At 42.8% G+C, this 25,468-nt stretch overlaps 1 protein-coding gene across 1 annotated transcript in view; it reads right to left on the bottom strand.

The window, feature by feature from the left end:
• The window catches only part of SYNDIG1 (synapse differentiation inducing 1), a 65,250-nt gene extending 52,272 nt beyond the window's left edge, over positions 1 to 12,978 (bottom strand). The window contains exon 1 of the mRNA XM_023761712.1: positions 12,499 to 12,978. Within this exon, the coding sequence (XP_023617480.1) occupies positions 12,499 to 12,978 (480 nt within the window). The remainder of the gene's footprint in view (positions 1 to 12,498) is intronic.
• Positions 12,979 to 25,468: the final 12,490 nt, after the last annotated feature.

Raw genomic sequence — 25,468 nt, 5'->3', positions numbered from 1 at the left:
CCCACACTGGGGAGCAAGCCCACAACGTGGGCATGTGCCCTGACTGGGAATCGAACCGTGACCTGGTCCATAGGTCGACACTCAATCACTGAGCCAACCGGCTGGGCATGACTTAACTTCTTGACTGGCCTGTTTCATGGTGGTGACATGAAGGCCAGTGGTGATAGTGTCCAGTTGAGAGCTTTCTCAATCAAATGGCCAGGGTGTGTGAACTGCTGCCCCAGGCCACACAGGCAGCAGCAGCATCGACTTCTGCCTTTGGAAACTGCTCAGAATGACACCGCTATACCCATGAAGCAAAGAATTAGACTTCAGGGGACTCCCCCAAAATCTTCACAGATTTTCATTTAGAAGCATAAGGGAAGCACACTACAAATTACCAAGTTGTGGCTACATGGCACCAGAACAATTAGTCAATCTTGACTAAAATAGATTTTAAAATAGATTCAGACAAATTACAGGGTAGACAGAACAGCCCAGCTCTTTTCTTGTTCTTTCTTCCATTAGTAGGTTATAAGTGGCTGTGGGCATCGTGCCACCAAACAGCAAGGAGAGGAAACGAGGCCGCGTGCAAGAGGCTATGTACACACCAATAAACCAAATAAAGAAAATATGCATAACTACCAACACCAACACATTCATCACCCACAGCAGCTGTTTCTAAAATTCCTCCTCATGGGTTGTTGGATTGGAATAGCTGCGACGCAGATTGAAAGTAATTTAATGGAGGTGACAGTCCACCTGAAGATCCTCCCTTTTGAGCTAACCCTTTGCAGGAAGCAAATGCTACAAAAAGGTAGAGAAAGGAAGGAGCCGCTGGGTCCCTCACTGGTGCCCTGCTGATCTGGCTGCTCCCCCCACCATCTGCCCACTCTCTATTCCATTTTTGTTGCCTCCACTCAGTGGAATGGCTTTTACTCAGCTTGGGGTTTTCTTCCTTGGTGTATTTTAGGTCCCGATGTTTCCCATTCTCTCAGCTCTGTGAGCAAGGGCTGCAGGCTGCCTTTTCAAGGGTGGGAAGCTGTGCTCAGCTGTGTGACTTAGTCTCCCTCAGGCCTCACTCATCCCCACAGTGGCTCCCTCTGGGCCACATGCTACTCTCTTAATTCCCCTTGGCCTTCTCTGCTTGCTAATTCTGGAGAGCACCTACTGCTCGGCTTGAGGGAGAGAGCAGAGGACCAGCGAGCAGGATGGGACAGGCGTTGGCCTCGACTAGCCCAAGATGCAGAGTAGTCCAGGCTGCAGCCTTACTAGGGAGGCTCAGGTTGCAGGAGCACCGCCTAAGAAACACAAGGACAAACATGCAGGTGTGTCTGTTCTAGAGTGTTCCTGGCAGCACTGTTTAAAAACAGTACAATTATAAAAGAATTCTACACACCCAGCAGGTACGGGAGTAGTGGTGGGAGACAGCAGTGGCAGTCTGGCAGGGTGTCCTGGAAAGCTCTGAGGAGAAGTGGCATTTGAGGAAAGCCCTGAATATGGTGAGAAAACTAAAACTGATGGCATGGCTGTTTATTGATTGCCCAGGGAAGGTGTTTATAATATAAACTAGAGGCCTGGTGCACGGAATTTGTGCACTTGGGAGGGGGAGGTGTCCCTCGGTCCGGCCTGCACCCTCTCACAGTCCAGGAGCCCTCAGGGAAAGTCCTACTGCCCTGGAAGCGGAAGAGGCTCCCCCCACTGCCGCCACCACTGTGCTCATCAGTGTGTGCCCGGCTCAGGGCTTCTGGCTGAGTGATGCTCCCCCTGTGAGAGCACACTGACCAGCAGGGGGCAACTCCTGCGTTGAGCGTCTGCCCCCTGGTGGTGAGTACGCATCATAGCAAGCAGTCGTTCTGCCATTTGGTTGATTTGCATATTAGCCTTTTATTATATAGGATGGAGGAAAAACCAGGGTAGAAAGTGAATGTATCACAGTTCCTCCAGGACGCCAGGAGTTAGATGCTTCTGAATGGAGGGCATATCATTAACTTCTTTCTTTCTTTTTGCATGTCTAGGTTTTCGTTTTTTTCTAAAATAGGCAAGATGCATTTGGCAATGGAAATTATAAAGGGACAGATGTGCTCACAATGCAGAGCCCTCCACCATCCCTCTGTCCTCACAAAGAACTCTGTGGAGTACGTTTCCCTGAGACTCAGCCTGGAGAAATTGCATGGCATGCACCTGGTGCTCAACAAGCAGAGGGCAAAGCAGGATCTGAAGGAACCCAGCACCTCCTGAGGGCGTGCGCTGAGACGCGGGTCACCCACAACCCCTGGTCCCTTGGACCTGTCTGACTGAGGATTGAGCTCAGAGGCCTCAGAGCTGCCCAGGACACCCACATCTGTGCGGACTGGTGCAAGCAGCCATAGCCACATGGAGCTCCATAAACTTAAATGATCTCAAATCAAATACACCTAGTTCCCCAGCCACATTACCATATGCCAGCGCTCAGTAGCCATAGGCTGTTGGTGCCTCTCACAGTGGATAGCACAGATTCACAGCATTTCCATCATCTCAGGAAACTCTGTTAGACAGCCCTGTCTTATGGGGTCTGATCCCTATTAACTCTTGCCCCACTCTCTTCCACCCACAGGGAGCTCTCTGCTGTTCTGCCAAAATGCCGGCCGATGCTCCTGCCCCAGGAACGCTCTTTCCCAGGTAGACACATGACTCAGGGCTTCACTCAAATGCCACTTCTCCTCAGAGCTTTCCAGGATACCCTGCCAGGCTGCCACTGCTGTCTCCCACCAATACCCTCGTACCTGCCTGCATCGCTTTGATCCCCAGGTGGTGTTTACTATCTGAGTCCCTTCCTCTAAGCACTAGGAGGGCAGAAGTCTATGCATGTTTCATTTGTAGCTATATCCTAAGTGCCTACAATGACGCCTGGCACACAGTAGGCACCTAATGTACCTGTCAGATGAGTGAAGAATTCATGTGTGCCCTCAGCCAACACTGACAGCACTGACTGACGCAGCAAAGCTCCCAGAGTTTGTTCAGAGTGCCTGGGCTCCTTTAGGCTTATCGGTGCCTATGAATGCACCATCTTTAGCCCTTCTGCCCCACCGCGGCTCCTCTCCTTCCCACCTAGAACGCCTTCCCTGTGTATTCCAGGATGCACACCCTAGCCAGCCATTCAGGTGAGATGGCAGGGAGGGTGGGGAAGAATGACGATCCCATCCGGTTCAAGGCTGTCTTACTCAGGGCAGCTGATGAACAGAACCAAGGATGAACCATGGCCAGCATGCAGGCAGGTGTGTCTGTCAACCTGCGTGTTTGTCAGCTGCATGCTCGATGCTCTATGGTCTTGGTAGCCAGCATGCAGCATGGTATCTTGGTCTATGTCGGAGTAGAGAAGTGTGGGGAAGCACCTTTGATATCCCAGACAGGTCAATACCTAACAGAGCTTCTACTGCCACAGGAGGAAATAACTCCTAGTGAGCCCTGTTGGCAAGGCTAGTGTCTGGGTTTTGAGCCCTGGGTTTCTTTTTTAAAAAATATTTTTATTGATTTCTGAGAGGAATCACGCTCCCTACTGGGGATTGAGTCCACAACCTGGGCATGTGCCCTGGCTGGGAATTGAGCTGTGACCTCCTGATTCATAGGTTAAAGCTCACCCACTGAGCCACGCCGGCTGGGCGGGCCCTGGGTTTCTTACAAGGCTGACACTGGGATTATCTTCCTTCACCTGCACCATTAGGGTGGGCCCCAAAGATCCCCTGGTATCCACTGAGGGGTTTTATTTGGGCAGCCTGGCTATGGACGACTAGGTGAAATCATCCCAGCTTTCCCCAGCACCTTGAAGCCCACTGGCCTCCCCTTTACCCAAAATTAGATCAATAAACACCACAGATGTCTCCTGAGGACCCTCTCTGTGTCATGTGTACATGGCTTGCAGATGCAAAGCGGTATAGAGATCTGGGGGTTCAATACTATGAAATGCAAAGAAATCATATTTTAGTTTCTAAACATATTATTACCCTAAATTACTGTTAAATTATTCCAGGAATATAATTTAGTTTCTCCCACTAGGACACTAGGTAGTAATTTTCTTGTAGATAGAGACTGTTTCCTGCACTGGTGCGATGGAAGCAAATCAAGGCAACAAACCCCTCTCCTGCGAGACTGAAACTGTCTCTTTGGGGCCCTTGTAAAGAGCTCGTCTGTTGAGCATGTTGTACCTGGATGGGCCAGGTAGACAACAGGACAAGGAGCTGGAAAGAGCCCCACTGTTTTTCCAAAAGTGGTGTGGATTTGGGGATTCCTAGGGAAAGCTGTGTAGAAAAGGTGGAAGGAGAGGGGAGGTGGAGAGAGGGGCCAGGGGGTGTCTTGGGCCTGGGGCATAGCAGAGGGGGTGAACCAGTGAGCAACAAGGCTGCAGGGATGGTCTAAGGCTGGGGCCATCCTTATTCTTCACCACACGGGTAGAGGCCATCCTAGAAACAATCCCAGTGCCTGTCACTCCTTCCCAGTGCTCAGTGAGGGCCAAGGCATTTGAGTTCACAATTTTGGAATCAGTTGGCCAGGACAAGGAGCAAAGCATAACACGAAGCCAGCCCTCAGCTCTTGCTGCAGCCTCTTTCAAGTATGTAATGCTTGAAGCACGTGCTTTGCAGCCCAGCCCTCTCCTATCCTGCACTGAGATAGCCCAAAGCAGGTACAACAAGATTTTCCTCAGAAACACTCAATTGTCATCCCTCCCTCCTCGTTTCTACCATGGAATACTATGCAGCAGTAAAAAAGAAGAACCTCTTACCCTTTGGACAACATGGAGGGACCTGGAGAGTATCATGCTAAGTGAAATATGTCAGTCAGAGTAAGACAAGTATCACATGATCTCACTCATATGTGGAATCTAAGTAACAAAAGAAACTGATGAAGGGAGTGGATCCAGAGACATAGAAGCATGGAACAGAGTGTGGAATCTTAGAGGGAAGGCGGGGGAGGGTGGGTGAGTGGAAGGTAATCGACCAAAGACCTTATATGCATATATGCATAACCCATGGACATAGACAATAGGTGCTGAAGGCCTGAGATGGGGGAAGGGGTGGGCTGGCAGGGGTCAATGGAGAAAAAGAGGGACATATGTAATACTTTCAACAATAAAGAATTATTGAAAAGATAATCACCCCCCTGAACTAGTACTCTGGATTATCATAGGAAGATGTATCTCACTTTTTATTGTAATTCCTAAAAGCTGGGAATTCAGTTGTTCTTTGTGAACCACCTCTCCATTCATCAGGCAAGTAAAAACAGGGACACGATTTCCCAACAAATATGTGTGTTTCTAACTGCAGCACGTGTGAGGTGGCTTCAGTCCTAGCCATCTAGGTCTACCCGCCTCTGTGTGCCCGGAAATGGGGAAAACACCACTTGCTGTTGGTGGGTCTGGTCTAAACAGTTGTTCTCTGTTTGCTTTTTAGGGGACATCACAGAGAGCATGCTGCAACGGGCAGTGTCATGTGTCACTTTAAGGGAGGCACCTCCGTGCTATAGTGCACGCAGCGGGCCTGGGGCCTCTGTGAAGGGGGGATGAGATCTATAGCCCTAAGTTCCCAAACCGCTTGCACCCAAACAGCTTCACCTCTTCCTCTTTTGCATGTTGGGTTCCCAGGAAAACTTTCATAAAGCAAATGTCTCTCAACTAAAAAAGAAAAAATGTTTGAAAATATGGGAGTTAATACATCACTTAGAACTTTTTTTTTTTTTTTTTTTTTTGCCTCCTGGTAGCATCTGGTACAAGAGTCCCTTAATGTGTTTACATTCCTTGAGGAAGGAGTTATTTTTAGAAGATACTAATCCAATTAAGAGCTTAAAAATAAAATTTTCTAAAGATGGGGGAAAATAAAGTTAACTCAAAGGGGAATAAAATACAATACCAGTGTCTTGCATTTTCCAGAATGAATGCAATCCAGTTCCTATAGCCCATAATGCTGAGATTAGGAAGTACAAACTACCAGTTATAAAAATACTCATAGGGATGTGAAGTGCATCAGAGGCAATATAGTCAATGATATCATAAAAACTACATACATGCCAGGTGGTTACTAGATTCAGTGTGGTAATTACTCCATAAGGAATACAAATGTCTAATCACTGTGTTGTACATCTGAAGTTAATATTGTACATTTATTTATTTATAATTTGCCATTTTTATTGAATTTATTGGGGTGATATTGGTTAATGAATGTATATAGGCTTCAAGAGTATAATTCTATAACACATCATCTGTATATTGTATTGTGTGTTCACCAAAGTCAACACTCTTTCGTCACCATTTATCCTCCCTTTACCCTCTTCTACATCCCTAAACCCCCCTGTCCCTCTTGTAATCATCCTATCACCCTACTGTTGTCTGTGTCTATGAGTATTTTTTCTTACTCTTTCAAAGAATGTGCACTGATTAACTTGGAATTGAGGGTATCAGTTTTTATCTATCTATCTATCTATCTATCTATCTATCTATCTATCTATCTATCTATAATATAAAATATATGTGTGTGTAAATGCACACTGTTATATAGATATGTTTATGTATATTCCCAGCTCAGTCTGCTGAGAGGGCTTAGATACAATGACACCCGACCTGTCCCAAATAGCAATGAGGAGACCTAGTAGGCATATGTTGGTTTCTGAGTGCACTTTCTTCAACAAAAGGAGCCTGGGCTCTTTGGAGTAATGGCTGATTTTGAAGCTGGGGCTGGCAACAGACAAGATACATTTGGAGCAGTTTGCTGTAGCAGGAAATGATGATCACAGCTGATTAAAGAATGATGAGCTACCGCAAAAAGGCACAGAAGCCAACTTGAAGGGGCCTTTCCTTTCCAGTAAAACAAAGTGAGCAACAGAATAAATATGCAACACACATTGTAATAAATGTGACAGCAGCCCACTGAATAAAATAAGAATCAATGGCCAGCCTGAAGCAAAGTAATAAATAGATAAAACAATAAATATGGGGAGGAATAACTCTTCCTTGTAATGGAATGCCAACTAATACATATAGAAGGAACTACAGAGTTAGAAATTTGTTGAAGAATGGTAAAAATAGTAGGTGAACGGCTAATGGAACACATGATGTGTTCTCCCTACAAGTACCTTTCCAAAAAATACTTATTAATTGCAAAGAGACACCATCACTTGGCCAGTGAGAAACTTCAACAAGTGATAAAATTACCACCAGGAGGAATGGGGCACATTGACACCAAGGGCCTCCTGAAGGTACCAGCAAGGGCATTGCACCACCTACGTGTTGGTCCTGCCAAAAATGCAGTCACCTGAATCCAATCAAAGGAACCATCAGACAAAACTAAATTGAGAGCTGTCTGTAAAATAACTGACCTGCATTCTGCAAAAGTGTCAAGGTTGTGAAATACAGGGAAGATACAGAGAAGGTTGCAGACTATAGAAGACTAAAGGGGCATGAAAATAACATGCAATATGGGATCCTGGGCATATTTTTTTCTTCTGCTATAAAAACTATATTGAAAGAGTTTTTAAAAATTTGAATAAAGTATGTCCATTAGGTGAGAGTATTAAACACTTTTAATTTCCTCACTTTTACAATTGATCTTGTTTTTAGAAAATGCATGATTCCTTTAGGGAAAAAGGAATTTCATGTGTGTAACTTACTTGCAAATAGCTCAGAAAAACATGTATATTAATGGAAAGAAAAAGCATATATGATAAACTATTGAGACTGAAGAAAAGTAGGTGACAAGTAAATATATAGGAGTTCTTTGCACTGTTCTTGCAACATTTTTATGTCTAAAATTATTTGACACATGTCATTTTATTTTTTTAAAATATATTTTATTGATTTTTTACAAAGAGGAAGGGAGAGGGATAGAGAGTTAGAAACATCGATGAGAGAGAAACATTGATCAGCTGCCTCCTGAACACTCCCCATTGGGGATGTGCCTGCAACCAAGGTACATGCCCTTGACCGGAATCGAACCTGGGACCTTTCAGTCTGCAGGACGACGCTCTATCCACTGAGCCAAACTGGTTAGGGCTGACACATGTCATTTTAGAAGGAAAAGCTCACATTTTAACTTGAATTTTTTTGTTTGGGGATTAAGCATTGCATACATTTTTTCCCCCTCTCTTTTCCATTGTGCTTTAAATGGAAACACTTTGAGCATCATGGCAAAAAATAAATTAAAAAAAAGATAAGCTAATCACCTGTTCATCTCCACTGACCTGAGCCTACTGTACTTATTCAAGGATATGGAGATGAAACATATGGGTATAACAAGTGACAAAAGAATGATGGAGACATTCAGGAATTTCTTTTACATTTTCAATGTAATAACTATTCCAAACTTTTTACTGCTGGTGGATATTATATATTGAAGCTGATTTTCCCAAAATTCATAGTAAAACTAAAAATCCTGTGTTGGCCAACTTGGCCACTTAGGGGACTGGAAACATCTATGTACAAGAGAGGTCTGTGGATATATGTTTTTTGGCTAATGCCTGCACCTTCATAAGTAACACATAGACACAGACAACGGTGTGGCGATAGCCAGAGGGAAAGGACTGGAGGCTAGGTGGAGGTGGACAAAAGCGGGGGGAGTGGGGATGGAGAGAGACTTTGCTTGGGGTGATAGGCACATGATGAAGTGTGCAGATAATGTTTCATTGAGTTGTACACTTGAAACCTGTATGGTTTTGTGAACCAATGTCAACCCAATAAATAATTTTTTTTTTTTTTTAAAAAAGAAAGAGGCCTAACTCCTTCCTTCCCATCATCTCCAAACAATGGCCTATTTCACTTTTAAGATATTCAGTTTAATGCTGTCAGGATTCTCTCTTTCACCATCTCTGACAATAGACCCCCAACAGGCTCTGTGCCTCCCTCCTGTCTCACCTCCATCTCCCCTACACGCTTGTCCCACTCTGCAGCCAGAACAGCTTCCAAAAATACGGATCTGACCGTGGTCCTGCTGCCTGAAACCCCTCAGTGGTTCCCTACTCCCAGTAGCCATCAGGGTGTCCAGCAGCCTGGCCTGTGTGGTGCAGCACAGCAGTACCCTGAACAGGCCTGAAGCTATAGATGGGCCTGGGCTCTCTTCCCACACCCCACCTCTTCAGAGGACTCTTTCTTGTCACTATTACTTGTCCATCCTTCCTGTCTTGTAGTTACCCACCTAAAATCCAGCCTCCCTTAGAGGGCTGGTAAGCCTTCAGTGATGGGACCCTGCTTCTTTTAGATCAGCGGTTCTCAACCTGTGGGTCGCGACCCCTTTGGGAGTCAAACGACCCTTTCACAGGGGTCGCCTAAAACCATCGGAAAACACATATATAATTACATATTGTTTTGTGATTAATCACTATGCTTTAATTATGTTCAATTTGTAACGTGAAAATACATCCTGCATATCAGATATTTACATTACGATTTATAACAGTAGCAAAATTACAGTTATGAAGTAGCAATGAAAATAATTTTATGGTTGGGGGTCACCACAACATGAGGAACTGTATTAAAGGGTCACGGCATTAGGAAGGTTGAGAACCACTGATTTAGATCCTGTCTCCAAGACCTCACCATGATCCATAGGTTTTTTTCGATTCTAACTAGTTAGTGTTCCCTGCAGATCTAGGTTGGATGCCTCCATGCTTTATCTGCTCACATGTCTCCTTGGACTGAAATTCTCCCACCACCTCCCCACAGTCCTTCTTGGCCAACAGTCTGGTTCTCCTCAAGGTGCAGTGCAGGAGCCTCATCCCCTCCCTTAGATGCTCTCAGAGCAGACTAGGAAGTCTGTTAAAACTCTCTGTTATGATGAAATTGCAGTTTTATATCTGCTTCCTAAACTGTATGCAGGTAAGCAGCATTTCTACTTTTCCTTTCAGCAAAATACCTCAGACCTTAACAGAGTGGACACTTCACAGAGGCTTTTGAATGGAAGCCAAAGCCCTCTCCCAACTTTCTCAAAACTCTAGCATTGCCAGGGCTCACACCCTTCTCTTCCCCTTAACAGGTGCCATCAACTGCGTGAAGGTCTCCTTGTATAGTCTTTCCCACTCGAACTCCTCTCCACAGCCTGTCAGTTGGTTTTCAGCTCCATGCACAGGGATTGCTACATCACTTTTTATTTTTCCATTTCTGAATTTCTCTTCTAAAATCTCTCTCTCTCTCTCTCTCTCTCTCTCTCTCTCTCTCTCTCTGACTGGCTTATTTCACTTAGCATAATAGGCTTTGGGTCCTTCCATACTGTCCCAGAAGGTAAGATTTCCTTCTTTTTTGAGGCCGAGTAGCATTCCATTGTGTAACTAGACCACAGCGTTTTTATCCACTCATCTACTGATGGGCACTTGGGCTGCTTCCAAACCTTGACTATTGTAAATAACACTGCAATGGACATGGGGTACATGTAGTCTTTTGAATTAGGGTTTCAGGTTTTTGGGATATATTCCCAGAAGTGGAATTGCTAAGTCATAAGGCAGTTCCATTTCTAATTTTTTTAGGTCTCTCCTACTGTTTTCCACAGTGGCTGCACCAATCTGCATTCTCATAAATAGCGCATGAGAGTTCCCCTTTCTCCACATCCTCAGCAGCACTTGTTGTTTGTTAATTTGTTGATGATAGCCATACTGACAAGCTTGAGGTGATATCTCATTGTGTGTGTGGTTTTTTTAATTCTTACCCGAGGATATGTTTCCATTTATTTTTAGAGAGAATGAAAGAGGTGGGAGAGAGAGAGAGAGACATCAAAGTGAGAGAGACACATCAATTGGTTGCCTCCTGCATTTGCCCTAACCTGGGCCGAGGATGGAGCCTGCAACTGAGGTACATTCCCTTGAGCAGGAATCAAACCTGTGACCCTTCAGGCCATAGTCCAACACTCTAACCACTGAGCCAAACCAGCCAGGGCTCATTGTGATTTTAATTTGCATTTCTCTGATGATTAGTGGCCTTGAACATTTTGTCTATTGGCCATCTGTCTGTCCTTTTTGGAGAAGTGTCTATTCTGGTCCTTTGCCCATTTTTAAATTAGATTGTTTGTTTTCCTGGTGTTGAGTTGTGTAAGTTCTTTATATATTTTTGAAATTAATGTGTTATTGGCGAATATGTTCTCCCATACAATTTATTTCCCTTTCATTTTGTTGATGGTTTCCTTTGCTGTCCAAAAACTTTTTAGTTTGATGTAGTCCCATTTGCTTATTTTTTCGTTTGTTTCCCTTGCCGGAGGTCATATGTCAGAAAAAAATATTGCTACGAGAAATATCCAAGATTTTTTCATTTATATGTGGAATCAAATGTACAAAATAAACAAACAAAGTGAAGACAGACTCATGGATGCAGAGAACAGTATGGTGATTGCCAGAGGGAAAGGGCAGTGGGGGGAGGTAGAAGAAAGTAAAGGGGGTGTAATAGTGATGGAAGGAGACTTGACTTGGGGGGTGAACACACAATACAATATACAGATGATGTATTATGGAACTGTGCGCTTGAAACCTGTATGATTTTTTAACCAATGTCACCGCAATAAAAAAAGAACATCTCTCTCCATCTGCTTTTTTTACCTCCAGTCCTGATAACTCTGGTCTTATTGACCCATCAATCCCTCATTATTTCATTGGCCTTCTACCTAGTCCGGGCCCCATGAGTGTGAGTCTGATTCTACTCCAAACCTCCTCTTTCTTGCTCTCTCCAGCCTCCATCAGAAAATCTGGCTCTTCTTTCTCTGCCACTCATGTCCTGGAGGAATGTCCTCTATCTTCAAGGCAGTGAAATTCCTTCCTTAAGCTGGGGTTTCTGCCTCTGAATTGACAAATGCATGGCTTTTGTTCAGATCTGTGAACAAAAGAACCTCCCACTTGGGGTGCTTCATCGAAGGAGAAGGGACAAGCTAACCTGGAGGCTGTTGTACATGTTACACCACGTCAATGTGCATGTTTCTAAGAATGTAATCCAACCACCCTGACCTGCTCTCCAGTGTAATGAAGAAGTGACTCTTGCGATAATTTAACTTCCCTTCTCTTAAGGCTACCAATTCTACTACTCCTTCCAGCAGGTTTTAGCTCTACCAATGAGCCTTCAGTAGAAACGTTGGCAGGCCAAATTAAGGAAACCATGCATGTGTGGCAGCAAAAATACTTCCCAAATTGTCACCACACATGCATTTCTAGCCTTTTGCCGCCCTAGCACCACATGTCCCTCTCACCTTGTTCACTTTGCCAATGACCCCTCTTTCCTGTGGGTGGGGTGTTAGCGGGAGTCCCCAAGTGACCTGCTGGTGCTGCCAGCCTTTAAGTCCACCTGTAGCCCCTTCGCCACAGCGATTACCTGAGGGCATTTCTGATGAGAATTCCTGCTGAAGCCCTCACTGGTCTTGGTCATTTAGTCTCTCTCCACTCCTCCCATCTTCCACAAACACTAGAGAGTTTAAGGGGCACCCAAAATGTTTCAGTTTCTCTGCATTTTATCACACTAGTTTCATTCCCTAAATTTTGCCAGGCTCTCATGGATTCCCACCAAATCACCACATCCCATTCCCATCTGACCTCCAGATCCTGAAATTCCTCTTCCTCCTCCACATCATAGGAGAGGGTGTGGATTTTGATGTCATCAGCTGAGAGGTCAATGAACTTCCCATCGGGGTACTCCAGACTCTCTTTGGTGGGTGACCGGTCCTCAATGAAGGTGGTCTCGCAGCAGTCGGCAGCCACGCCATCCCCCCAGGAGCGCAGCATGCCCTCGGAGTAGAGGATGATGTTAGGGTGGTAGTGGGACTCCACTGACTGCTGCAGGGTGTTGGGGTCCAGCAGCTGCTGGACAGGCTCACTCCTGCCGCTGTCCAGGGTGGCTGCTGCCGCACTGCCCAGCAGCCGGCAGTTCTGGTACTGGGGTGCTGGGTAAACAGACACCAGGCCATCTCTGCTCTCAGCCATGAAGTTTCTGGTGTTAATTAAGCCATTCCTCTTGCCAGCATCGTTGATCTTACTGTGCATCAGCATATTCTTCTGTTCAATGATGCCATCCATGGTGCTCTGCCTGCCCAGCTGGGTGTCGGGCTGTGGCTGCAGGGCTGGGCTTCAGGGTCACACTTGCCTCATGGAACCCATTTCTCCTGGAGGAGAATAAAACAGAGATGAGACAAGAAAACCACACCTGAAAAAGAGCTAATCATCCAGACCCGTGTTCTCTCAGGTATACCAGTCAGCCAGTACGCACCATGGCTAGGAGAGGGAGATGAGAGTCCAGCCCTACCGATTCTGCCAGTTTTATATTTTTAAGATTTTTTAATTGGCTTTTTTTTAGAGAGAGAGAAAGGGAGAGGGAGAGAAAAACATTGATGTGAGAGCGAAGCATTGATTAGCAGCCTCTTGCATGCCCCCAGCTGTCGCCTGCACACCGCCGACTAGGGATTGAGCCCTGAACCCAGGCATGTGCCCTGACTGAGAATCGAACCAGAAACTTTTCAGTCCACTGGACAAGGCCCAACCAACCGAGCTACATGGGCGAGGGCATCTAATCCACCAATTTTAAAAAGGCTTTATCAGAGCAGCCGGCCAGAGTAAAGCAGAAACTGATTATCTGCATCTCTATAAAGTCTGTTTCCAAAAATGACTGCAGAAATTGGAATCACTGCAGCTCTAGAGAAACCTGTGATGGGCAGCACGCATCCCGAATCTCACAGGTAAACCCAATCACATTAGCATCAGACTGGTCCTCAGGGAGAACAAGGCTGTACATCTGTAATAGAGCTGGACTCTTCCAGGTCCATGGCTACTCATTCCAGCAAACAGACACCCAAAGAAAAAAGGGTTTAGATAACGTCCCACACAGATTAGAAAATAAATGACAAGATCATACCATTGTACTGTAGATGGACAAATTTCCCCAACTGAGGAAATACATGTATATTCTGAGGTAAGAATTAGAATTAGCTCAACACATTTGCCTACTGGCCTTCCAGTATATCCCGGGAATCAGCCAAGAAATTTCTTTGCCTTAATGGTGCTCAACTGAGAGAAATATCTACATATTAGGGACATAATTAAGAAGTCCTCCAAATTGTTTCTCCCTAGATTGTGTTTCTTTCTAGGGTTTCAAATGTTAAAAAAAAAGAGAGAGACAAGCTTGAGATTTGGGGAGCTAAAGAATGAATTTCCTCAGGTTTTTCATCTTTACAAGTTAACTATTATTCAGGAAAATATTCTGTCTTGGGGACTTAGGGTGCTCCAGCTTTCTATGAGATGCAAGCACTTTCTTACATTATAACTGTTTTACTTGGTGGTAGTTATCGGAAGTTACAATTTCAGACTGACTAAAGGAGAAGAGATAGAGAGGACACCTTGGTGACTAACTGGGAAATAATATTTTAATAGAGTTGACAAATGACTAGCCAAACTACAGTATATGCACTGAGAGATTGGTCCTATTATTAGTGTGACGCTGTGTCAAACTTAAGAGAGGTCAGAAACATACTTCCACCTCTGCTTACACAGCACAGAGTAGTTCGCTCAAATTTAAATATCTGAACAAGATCGCTCAAATTTAAATATCTGAACAAGATGTCGTGAGCATTTGCAACAAAAAGGCACACCATGTGCATCATATGCTTATTGAGGTATTTCTGGTCCAAACACTACAAACCAGATGAGGGGCCCAGCATTGAGTCCAAACACTACAAACCAGATGAGGGGCCCAGCATTGAGATCAACCCAGGATGTACTATCAAGACTAGAATAATTTTCTTGAAGTCAGTTCATTCTCAGACTTAGCTTCTTCCACCCAGATCCACTGTAAGCATCTTACAAAGGATACACGGTTCAAATCTCACCTCCTCAACGAAACCGCATGCTCTTGCTCAGCCAGACTAACCTCTTCCTTTTTCGTGCTGCTTCTCTTACAGTTCCCGTTGCATCCTTCTCTGCCAACATGGCATCTGCTAATGTCAGCCTCCTCCTGCAGCCCTTGCTCTTACCCAGGAGCTCCGTAAAACCAGAGAACCAGTGTTACCTTTCCCCTTTCTAGTGCCCGTTATGCAGCAGGCACTCAGTGAAAGTGTGTTGGCATACAGTATCGTCTTATGTGATACCCATAATCCCTACTTAGTGATCTCCTTGCGCTGCACAAGCCCCAGATGTGAAAGGCAGGCACAGCTTAGGTCTCTCTATAGTTCACTGCCCATAGTGCCCAGTGAGAACTGGCAGCATCAGCATCCCCTGGAAGCTTGTTAGAAATGCAGAATCCTGAGCACCCCCTGGAACTACTGAATCAGAACCTGCATTTTAACATGAGAACAAGCGATTCATCTTCACGTTAAAGTCGAAGGGCACCATGCTAGGGTGGAAAGAGCAAGTTTGGCCTGTTGGACAAGTAGACTCGAATTTACAATAGATTATTTACTATATTTTTTAAGTATTAAATAAACATATCAAACAATTGCATTCTTAAATAAATATTTTCTTCTTGAAGTGAGGTTTTCCAGCTTTGAGTATTATAAATTATGATTACATCTGAAAGAAAGGGGCTGGAAGTAGTGGGATTTTATTTTCGTCCCTGCATCATGCGTCAGTATCTCTTTTAACACACATTGGCTTGTCGTATATAGACTTCAACTGCATAATTCCTCTTAACCCAATTCTTCTATGTTTCCTTCTATGCACTCCTCCCTCATAAGCCTTTCTTCAAGCCCCAGCTTAGCAGTTCAGAGATATAGTGGAGAGAGAATGCCCCCAATGCTGCCACGGGCTGGGTGATCTACCAGCCCCCTCACCATTGCCCTCTGGGGCATTACCCAGTGACTGTGTTGCTCTTCTAAGGCTCTTCACAACAGATATATAATCATATAATATGACTGGTTATACTATATGACAAATAACACTTTGTTTATTTTGTATTTTTCCCCTCAGCCATTGATACTCAGAACCAGTGGCTGCAACGAGGAAACCCTCTCACTTGGTCCTTTATTTCTGCTTGAACAGCTCTGCTATGTCTAGGATGCTGCCTTCTGTTGACAAAACTCTTTCTAGGCTGCAATCACAGCTAAGCTCCTGATCCCATCCTCGGGGTGTGGCTTTGGCGTCTGTTCGTGTGAGTCTGGCAGAGGACGCTGACTGAGTGCATCGCCAGCCAATCACACTCCGCCTGATGCTTTCCCAATGCTGGCAGTGGGGAGAGGAGAGAGGGGGCCTCCTTGTCCCTGAGTGTGATCCCCCATTACTTCTTCTCGTGTTCTTGCTCAAGGAACCCTCCTGCCCACTAGTTTGGGTGAAAATCGGACAGGTGCCCTGCAATAATAAGCTATTGATAAATACATATTTACATAGTCTCTATCAGAAACTGACTATGAATGGGAGAAAACAAAAGGACAGAAAGTAGGTATGTAACATCTGCACACATTTTATATTGCATAGAAACACGTTTTTCTTTGCTTTGAGACTGTCAATATATATATACATACTAGAGGCCCTGTGCACGAATTCGTGCACCGGTGGGGTCCCTCAGCCTGGCCTGCGGGATCAGGCCGAAACTGGCTGTCTGACATCCCCTGAAAGGTCCCAGATTGCGAGAGGGCGCAGGCCAGGCCGAGGGACCCCACCAGTGCACAATCAGGGCCAGGGAGGGACACAGGAGGTTGGCCAGCGGGGAGGGACCAGGGGAGGGCTCCAGGGCATGTCCGGCCCTCTTGCTCAGTCCCGATTGGCCGGACCCCAGCAGCAAGCTAACCTACAGGTCAGAGCATCTGCCCCCTGGTGGTCAGTGCACGTCACAGCAAGCAGTTGAGCGGCCTTAGCATATCATTAGCATATTACACTTTGATTGGTTGAATGGCCAACTGGACAACCGGACACTTAGCATATTAGGCTCTTATTATATAGGATGGCACTACACTGAGAGTCAGGAAACCAGGGATTTAGCCTTAGTTTTGCTACTACATGTCTGTATGATCTTGGGAAAGTTGTTTATGAAAATGGAATTATTTTTTTAATATGTTTTTACTGATTTCAGGGAGGAAGGGAGAGGGAGAGAGAGAGAGAAACATCAATGATGACAGAGAATCATTGATTGGCTGCCTCCTGCATGCCCCACACTGGGTGAAAATGGAATTATTAATAAAGCAGTTGAGCAAGAGCTTTAAGGTCCTAGCAGCTCTGTGATTGGTAGGTCCTAGGCACAAGTCTTAAGGCTTTATGGAATTAAGATATCGCTTTCACTACAGGGTGGTGAAAATCTCATATTGTTCACAATAGTCTAGGTTTCAGTTCAATAAAATGTGTATTTATCAATAGCTTATTATTGCGAGGCAATATGCTAGGTGCTTCCTGGAAATAATAAGGTGAGTTCCTAATATTAAAAATTGAATCAATGAAAAAAAGCAATATTAAACCACTGTAATAGTAGTTAAACATGAACATATCACAAAGACATGCCAACATGAAACTGAAATCTAGTATTTCAAAATGAGCTAAAGGGAATTGAAAAAAATGTAAAAACTGGGAGGGAACAAGACAAATCAGAATTGGGAAAGAATCAGAAGCAATGTAATTTGTGAATAGAAAAAGATTTGAACAGAATTCAGGAATTAGAAATAAAAGAGAAAGTAATTTCAGAAATCAAGGCTAGACCAGGAAGGACAGAAGAGTGAAAAAACACAGTGGATCATACCTTAGAATAAGTAGGACATGGAAAATAGAAAGCTGCCTTACATTTTTAAAAATGAATCCTTAAATTCATTTGAAATTCTAGAGTAGACAAAAGTGCTGTGATGTGAAAGCCATCAAAATACTGACTCAGGTGAGAAGGACTGTTTTGAGGTAAGAGCAAGAGGGAATTTTCCGAGGTGATGCAGATATTCTTTATCTTGGAAGAACCGAGGTTATGTAGACATATGCATTTACCAAACATAATCAAATTCTAACACTAAATATGCATTCATTTAGAGTGCTAAAATATTTTGAAAAAAGTGATAAATATAGAATAAAGACAAAGAAAGTACAATATGCACATAAAGGGAGAACTTAGAGAAGAAAATAACTAATGGATAAGAACAAGTACTAGAACGATGATTTCTATAAAGCTTCCTGGATATTCATGGTGAAAGGGTACAATAATTACCTGGAAAAACCGACTCAGTATGACCAACCAAAATATCAATTATAGTAAATCTGCTAAACTTTAAAGAAAAACAAACAAACATAAAAACAAAAACACCCCACTTTGGTTATTTGGGGTTGGGGGATCCCAAAAAACCTGTGTCACTAAAAAGGGTAAGAAAATCAGATGATCAGACTTGTAAACAAAAAAGCTTTATAACAAGCCAATAAAGTAAAGTACTGAAGAGACCCAAGGCATTAAAGTGTGAGTCAAGTTTTTATACCTAGTCAAAATGAACTTCAAGGCTATATGTAAGCTGATATGAAAGAACTGAAGGAATATTATTCACATGCGGTTTTCCTGTGGAATCTAAATGAATATAAACTACAATCAAAATGACCAGAGAGATGTTACATAGGACAGGTGGTTTTCAATGCCTACTAGTATGACAAAAATAAAGACAATGGACATTATATTATGCCTTCTGATGGAAATTCATGCCATCACCCATGAAATCTTCCTGTCAAAGAAAACAAAACAAAATACAACTTTGTTTTAATCAAATATTTTATATAACTATCAATTATAGGAAATTCAGAGGAAAGAGGAACATGTCAAGTGACATCATGGGTATATGCAACCAAGTAAATTCCAGAATGTGGAGAACTCTACAGGAAAAATAACCCAGACATTGTGAGGATTAAGAAACAAAGTGAGAGAGAGAGAGAGAGAGAGAAAGAGTCTATAGGTTAAATAGATATAGAAGACATAGTGTGTGTGTATATAAAGATATATATATATATATATATATATATATATATATATATATATTATTTTAATCTAATTCAAACAACTGAACTGAGATTTTTCATATGGATATAGGTTTGTACATGTACATACATATATATTCATATATATGTACACACAAACACGTATACATACATATTTATACAGAAATGTCTCTAGATTTATACATATATCCTTATACATTTCTATATTAAGACATTGAGGAAATGACATTGCTGGTGGATAGCTGATGACACTAATATAAGTTCCTATAATTTATTTAGATATTGTTAATCTTGAGGGTATATGATGAGAATTGAAAGAAGAGCTACCTATTTTAAGAGTTTCATATTAAAGTGTTTACAGATAAAAACATGATATAATACCTGGATTTGTTTAAAAATCATCTGGATAAGGAGGAGGAGTGGGTAGGTAACAGAGAAAACAAGATTGGCCTTGGGTTGATAATCAGTCAAGTTGGTACCTTGGGTCTATTATGTAATTCTCTTTATTTTCATGTCTGCTTACAATTTTCTATAATAAAGTACTTTTAAAAAATCAACAGGTGCAGATGTGTAAGAAAAACATTCCAGGCAGAGGGAACATCATGAAACAAAGGCAAAGAGGCAGGGACATGCGCAGGTTGCATTTAGGGAAGTTCTAGTGGTAGGGAGCTGGGAGATAAAGTTGACGGAGGGGAGAAGCCTTACTTGGAGGGTCTTGAGTGCCAATTACAGATACAACATTTACTTTAGTAAATGATGGGGATGTTGAAGAAAGGCTCCTTGAGTGGAAAGTGATACTCCTAGGTGGGTTTTTGGACAGTGCGGGGAATGGTCATAAGAGGAAGCACAGTAAACACTAGTGACCTGGCGCAATGAGGCACAGTGTACTCCTCTGATGCTCAGCTGGGTGCCCTGTACGAACCTGTAGGGCAGTGGTTCTCAACCTTCTGGCCCTTTAAATACAGTTCCTCATGTTGTGACCCAACCATAAAATTATTTTCGTTGCTACTTCATAACTGTAATGTTGCTACTGTTATGAATCGTAATGTAAATATCCGATATGCAGGATGGTCTTAGGCGACCCCTGTGAAAGGGTCGTTTGACCGCCAAAGGGGTCGCGACCCACAGGTTGAGAACCGCTGCTTTAGGGTGACATGAACTAACAAAGCACTAGTTATGATTCCTTTGTTTTATATATTTCATCTCTGACAAATGAGTCATAAAGAGGCAATCTGAGTAGCCACGTCAGTGGCTGGAAGAGTACACAACCAGCACCCCCAATGCTCTTTTTTTTTTATTGCTTAAAGTATTACAAAGGGTATTACATATGTGTCCTTTTTCCCCCCGCCCTTGACAATCCCCAATGCTCTTGACACCAGATAACAGAGGCCTTCCTGGGGGACAACGGTGCCTGGACACCATTCTGGAAAGCACTGCTTCCACAGTGAGTGCTTCTCCTTTAACTGATGGGTCCTGCAGGGGCAGGCAGGCAGGAAGGCAGGAGGTGACGACCTCAGGCGCACTGCCTGTCCCTCATTCAGTCATCTTAAGTACAACCACTCTTCCAGGCTGTTCGTGGTTCTCACTTTCCAGAAGACTGTGTTCTGTTTGGATCACCTGGGTATGAATTATACACTGGGTTTCTAACACTGAGGTGGCTGTGTGGACTGAGGCCATCTTCAAAATGCCGAGGAAGAACTCCTGGCCAGGTGCATAGTACTCACTGCACAGCCCCCGTGACCTGGGCACACTGGGCTGGATCCTCTGAGAGTTAGGGCAGCTGGTGGCCTTCCGAGCTTGGGACTCGCCAAGTCTCACAAGTTGAGCACTAACTGCAGCTTATTCACAGAGAGCCTGAGGTTCTCTGATTTGGAGGCAGAGCAGGGGGCTCGTCCAGAAGGAGGTAAAGGAACAACAGCTGATCCTGACTACTGTAGCTACTCCGGTCAAAGAGATGAGGATGTACTTGAATCAGTTTGTGAATAATTCATGGGAAAAATAATTATAAACAGCTTCCAAGGTTGAGGAGCCATCCAAGAAGAGAAAAGCAACCAAAATAGGTAACAATGAAGAGTAGAGTGGTGGTGATAGGATAGTGGGGAGCAGGGCTGAGAATAGGGTTCTTGGTGCACCCACCATTTTTGTTGTTGCTTTTAGGTTGGAATTTGATTCTTGTTGCTTATGTCATTAAACCTAATTTAGAAACCACTCTCCAGAAGAAAAAAGAAAGAAAAAGAAATCTCTCTCCAAACAGCTTATCCCTTCAATCCTGCTCTACCAGGAATCCTATTTTATGAATATGACAGAATTAAACATTGACCTATCCATGTAGAAATCAGGGTTTATATTACAAGCTGCATTTTTTCTCAGACTTGTCTCTAATATTTAATAGACGCTTTGCTCTGAGAAAATAAACTAGAAAAAAACTCAAAAGGAAGTTTTGGGAACCAGTGTTGTAAGTGTAATAATTCCCAGACAAAGGCATAAACCAAGTAAAGACAAATGGAAGTACTAAAACCTTTTCATATTAGTTTTCCTTTTTTTTTCTGAGCCTGTGAACAATTCTAGATTTTACAAAAATATCTCCTGCTCCCCCCGAATCGCTCATTCCCCCTCTCCCCATACCCCTTCCACTGAAAGACTTAAAGGTTTGCACTGTTGGGCTTAAGATTTGTGTGTGTGTGAAGTGGAAATAATTTTACAAAGTGGTATCTAATATCTGTACCTGTGTGTCTGATTAAAAACTTCATTTGCCAAGTTTTATGCAGTAACAGTTGCCAGAAGCCGGTCCATCCTTGCTGCTTGACACAGTTGCTTCAGGAAAGAAACATCTGCACAGCATATGTTTCAAGGGACCTGGCATATATAGCATATTGTTCTTAATATGTTTGCTCTCCTTAACGCCATCTGTTTTAACCAAGGTCACCTCTCCGAGAAAGGTTGTTTCCCCAGGTGGGGATTTTTCCCTGAGGTTAGGGAGGGGATACAACCCCTTAACTAAGTGCCAGGCGGGTAGTTAATCACTTTAACTACAAACAATCACGCTTAAGCTACATAATCTTTACTCCCTGGAATGGAGATAAGAAACGCCCTAACCTTTGCAATAGAAATTGACAGGATTAAAATCGACTGGTATAAATACAGATGTAACAAGACAATAATCATCAGATCCTAACCAGAACTTGGCTGGAGATCCCGACCAGAACTTTGGCTGGAGATCCTGGCTAGAGGTCCTGACTAGGCTGCTGATCAACTGAAGGCTGTCTCCGTGTCATTCCTTCTTCGCCGACTCCGTCCACACCTTTGGGGACCCCTGGACCTGCTGGGGTTGGACCCCAGCAAACAGTCACGTTTAACACTTGGATTGCGGGAAACGAGTTAAGTCGGCTCTCGTGAATTGCGCGTACTCCGCGGGAGCCGTCTTAACTCGGTTCATATAGATTTGCGGTGGAGTGCGGGAAACGTGTAAACTCGGGCCGATTGTAACTGCGTATTACCAAATATTTGTTTGTTTGCCGTTCACAAAGATACCTACCTGTGTATAAAATCGTTCCGCAAAGTGTTCGCATAATAATTATTTTTTTATATCAGATATCTATCGGAGTACCGCTATTTTCAGTTAGTATTATTTTTATTTGCTTTAACCTAGAATGTTGCAGCATTCAGACTATAGTGATGATGAGTTTTGTGCAGACAAGTTGTCCAATTATTCTTGTGATAGCGATCTTGAAAATGCGAGTACAAATGATGAAGATTCTAGTGATGATGAAGTAATGGTGCGTCCCAGGACATTGAGGCGACGAAGAATTTCGAGCTCCAGCTCTGACTCAGAGTCAGATATAGAAGGCGGGAGAGAAGAATGGTCGCATGTTGATAATCCACCAGTCTTAGAAGATTTTTTAGGGCATCAAGGATTAAACACAGATGCTGTTATAAATAATATAGAAGATGCCGTGAAATTATTTATCGGAGATGATTTTTTTGAATTTCTTGTAGAGGAGTCAAACAGGTATTATAATCAAAATAGGAATAATTTCAAACTTTCAAAAAAAAGCCTAAAGTGGAAAGATATAACCCCTCAAGAGATGAAGAAGTTTTTAGGGTTAATTGTTCTCATGGGACAGGTGCGCAAAGATAGAAGAGATGACTATTGGACCACGGAGCCATGGACGGAGACGCCATATTTTGGTAAAACGATGACGAGAGACAGGTTCCGACAGATATGGAAAGCTTGGCACTTCAATAATAATGCGGATATCGTAAATGAATCAGATAGACTTTGCAAAGTGAGACCAGTACTAGATTATTTTGTGCCTAAATTTATAAATATTTACAAACCTCATCAGCAATTATCACTAGATGAAGGGATCGTACCTTGGAGGGGAAGATTATTCTTTAGGGTATATAATGCTGGCAAGATCGTTAAATATGGAATATTGGTTCGTTTGTTGTGCGAAAGTGATACAGGATATATCTGTAACATGGAAATTTATTGCGGCGAAGGAAAGCGATTATTGGAAACGATACAAACAGTAGTGTCTCCATACACTGATTCGTGGTACCATATATATATGGACAATTATTATAATAGCGTCGCAAATTGTGAAGCACTTATGAAAAACAAATTCAGAATATGTGGAACAATCCAGAAAAATCGAGGTATACCTAAAGATTTTCAAACAATTTCTTTGAAAAAAGGTGAAACAAAATTTATAAGGAAAAATGATATATTGTTACAAGTGTGGCAATCAAAAAAGCCTGTATACCTGATTTCTTCGATTCATTCTGCGGAGATGGAAGAAAGTCAGAATATTGACAGAACATCAAAAAAGAAAATTGTCAAACCGAATGCACTCATTGACTACAATAAACATATGAAAGGTGTTGACCGGGCCGACCTATACCTTTCATATTATTCGATATTGCGGAGGACGGTCAAATGGACAAAAAGGTTGGCAATGTATATGATAAATTGCGCATTATTTAATTCTTATGCAGTTTACAAATCAGTGAGGCAAAGAAAAATGGGTTTTAAAATGTTTTTGAAACAAACAGCTATCCACTGGTTGACGGATGATATTCCAGAGGACATGGACATTGTTCCAGACCTTCAACCAGTACCGTCTACTTCTGGAATGCGGGCTAAACCACCTACATCTGATCCACCATGCAGGCTATCGATGGACATGAGAAAGCATACGTTACAGGCAATTGTCGGAAGTGGAAAAAAGAAAAACATTTTGAGAAGGTGTCGCGTATGTTCCGTTCATAAATTGCGCAGTGAGACACGCTACATGTGCAAATTTTGCAATATACCTCTACATAAAGGGGCGTGTTTTGAAAAATATCATACGCTAAAAAACTATTAATTTCTATTTGTTTTGATTTATTATGAAAATTTTATTTTAAACTTTAAAAATATGTGTATATTTTTAGGTAATAAGTATTTTTTGGGTTTTTCGTATTTAGTTTATATATATCGAATTATTTATGTACTGAATAGATAAAAAAATGTCTGTGATTGAATAAATTTTCATTTTTTACACAAGAAACCGAAAATTTCATTTCAATCGAACCCATACTTCAAAAGATATAGGCATTTTAAACTAACTCTGATTTTGCGCGGGAAACCTAAATAATTGCCCGCGCCATCTTATATTTTGGCGGGAAATTCACCCGACACCGTAGTGTTAACACAAAACCTTCAGAGCAGTTTCTCCAATTAGAAACAGAATAGAGCAAACTACGCAACTGGTGAGGAAAATTAAACGAGTTAGCAGATTAGTTTAGCCTGGATGCTTGGGACGTGTGACAGGTTAGATTGCTCCTAACACGTCTAATCCTTTCTTAACTCATTTAAGCAAAGCATTAGGAGGGCACTAGATGCTGGGTCTTCCCTAAACCCCAACACTTTTAGAAGCCCTTTGTGTAGGCAGCAAAACTTCCCTCCTGTGAAGCAAATGATATACTGTATGTACTTCTGCCCAAATCTGAATGTTGAGAAAAAAGCTACTTGCAAACCCTCATTAAAACAATCGAAATTTGCCTTTAGCACTAACAAGCAGAAGAGCCTGTGAATTGGCAGTGGAGATAGTTAATGAAGCATTAAGAACCAGATCAGTTATTATTATTTAACATTTAAATGGCACATTACAATTGCAAAATGCTGCATCCTGAAACTTATCACTGTTGGTGGCCTGGTCACAAAGCCAACCAACACTTATGCTAAGTGAGCAAGCCTTTGTCATAGCTCCTCAGAAATTCTAAATCTGATTCATCAAAGGTCAGAGGAGTGCAGAAAAAAGTGCTGTGGTATTGGAAATGAGAAAACTTAAGTTATTAGTGTGCTGGGCTGCATATCTGGCACTTTGGCCAGATGGGTTGCGCTGTGCTCTCTGTTCCTAGAACACATAGATAGGAAGGTAGTCACTGTAATGATACTGTACTGTGTCGGGAACTAAGGTTTTGTAACTTTGTAGTTTTTGCAAATAAAAATGCTGTAACTCCTGCAGTCAGCGCTGCAGTTCAGCCTCTGCTTACCAGAAGCAAATGCAAAACCTTTCTGGCCTCAGGATATTTCCATAGATAATGATATAAAAAATGTGAGTTTGGAATTAAACATTTTAGGAAATAAGCC

This window comes from Myotis lucifugus, unplaced genomic scaffold (genome assembly GCF_000147115.1).
Source record: "Myotis lucifugus unplaced genomic scaffold, Myoluc2.0 scaffold_214, whole genome shotgun sequence".
NCBI classification, from domain to species: Eukaryota; Metazoa; Chordata; class Mammalia; order Chiroptera; family Vespertilionidae; genus Myotis; species Myotis lucifugus.
Note: the sequence above shows the minus strand (reverse complement) of the source record. Positions and strands in the feature narration are given on the sequence as shown.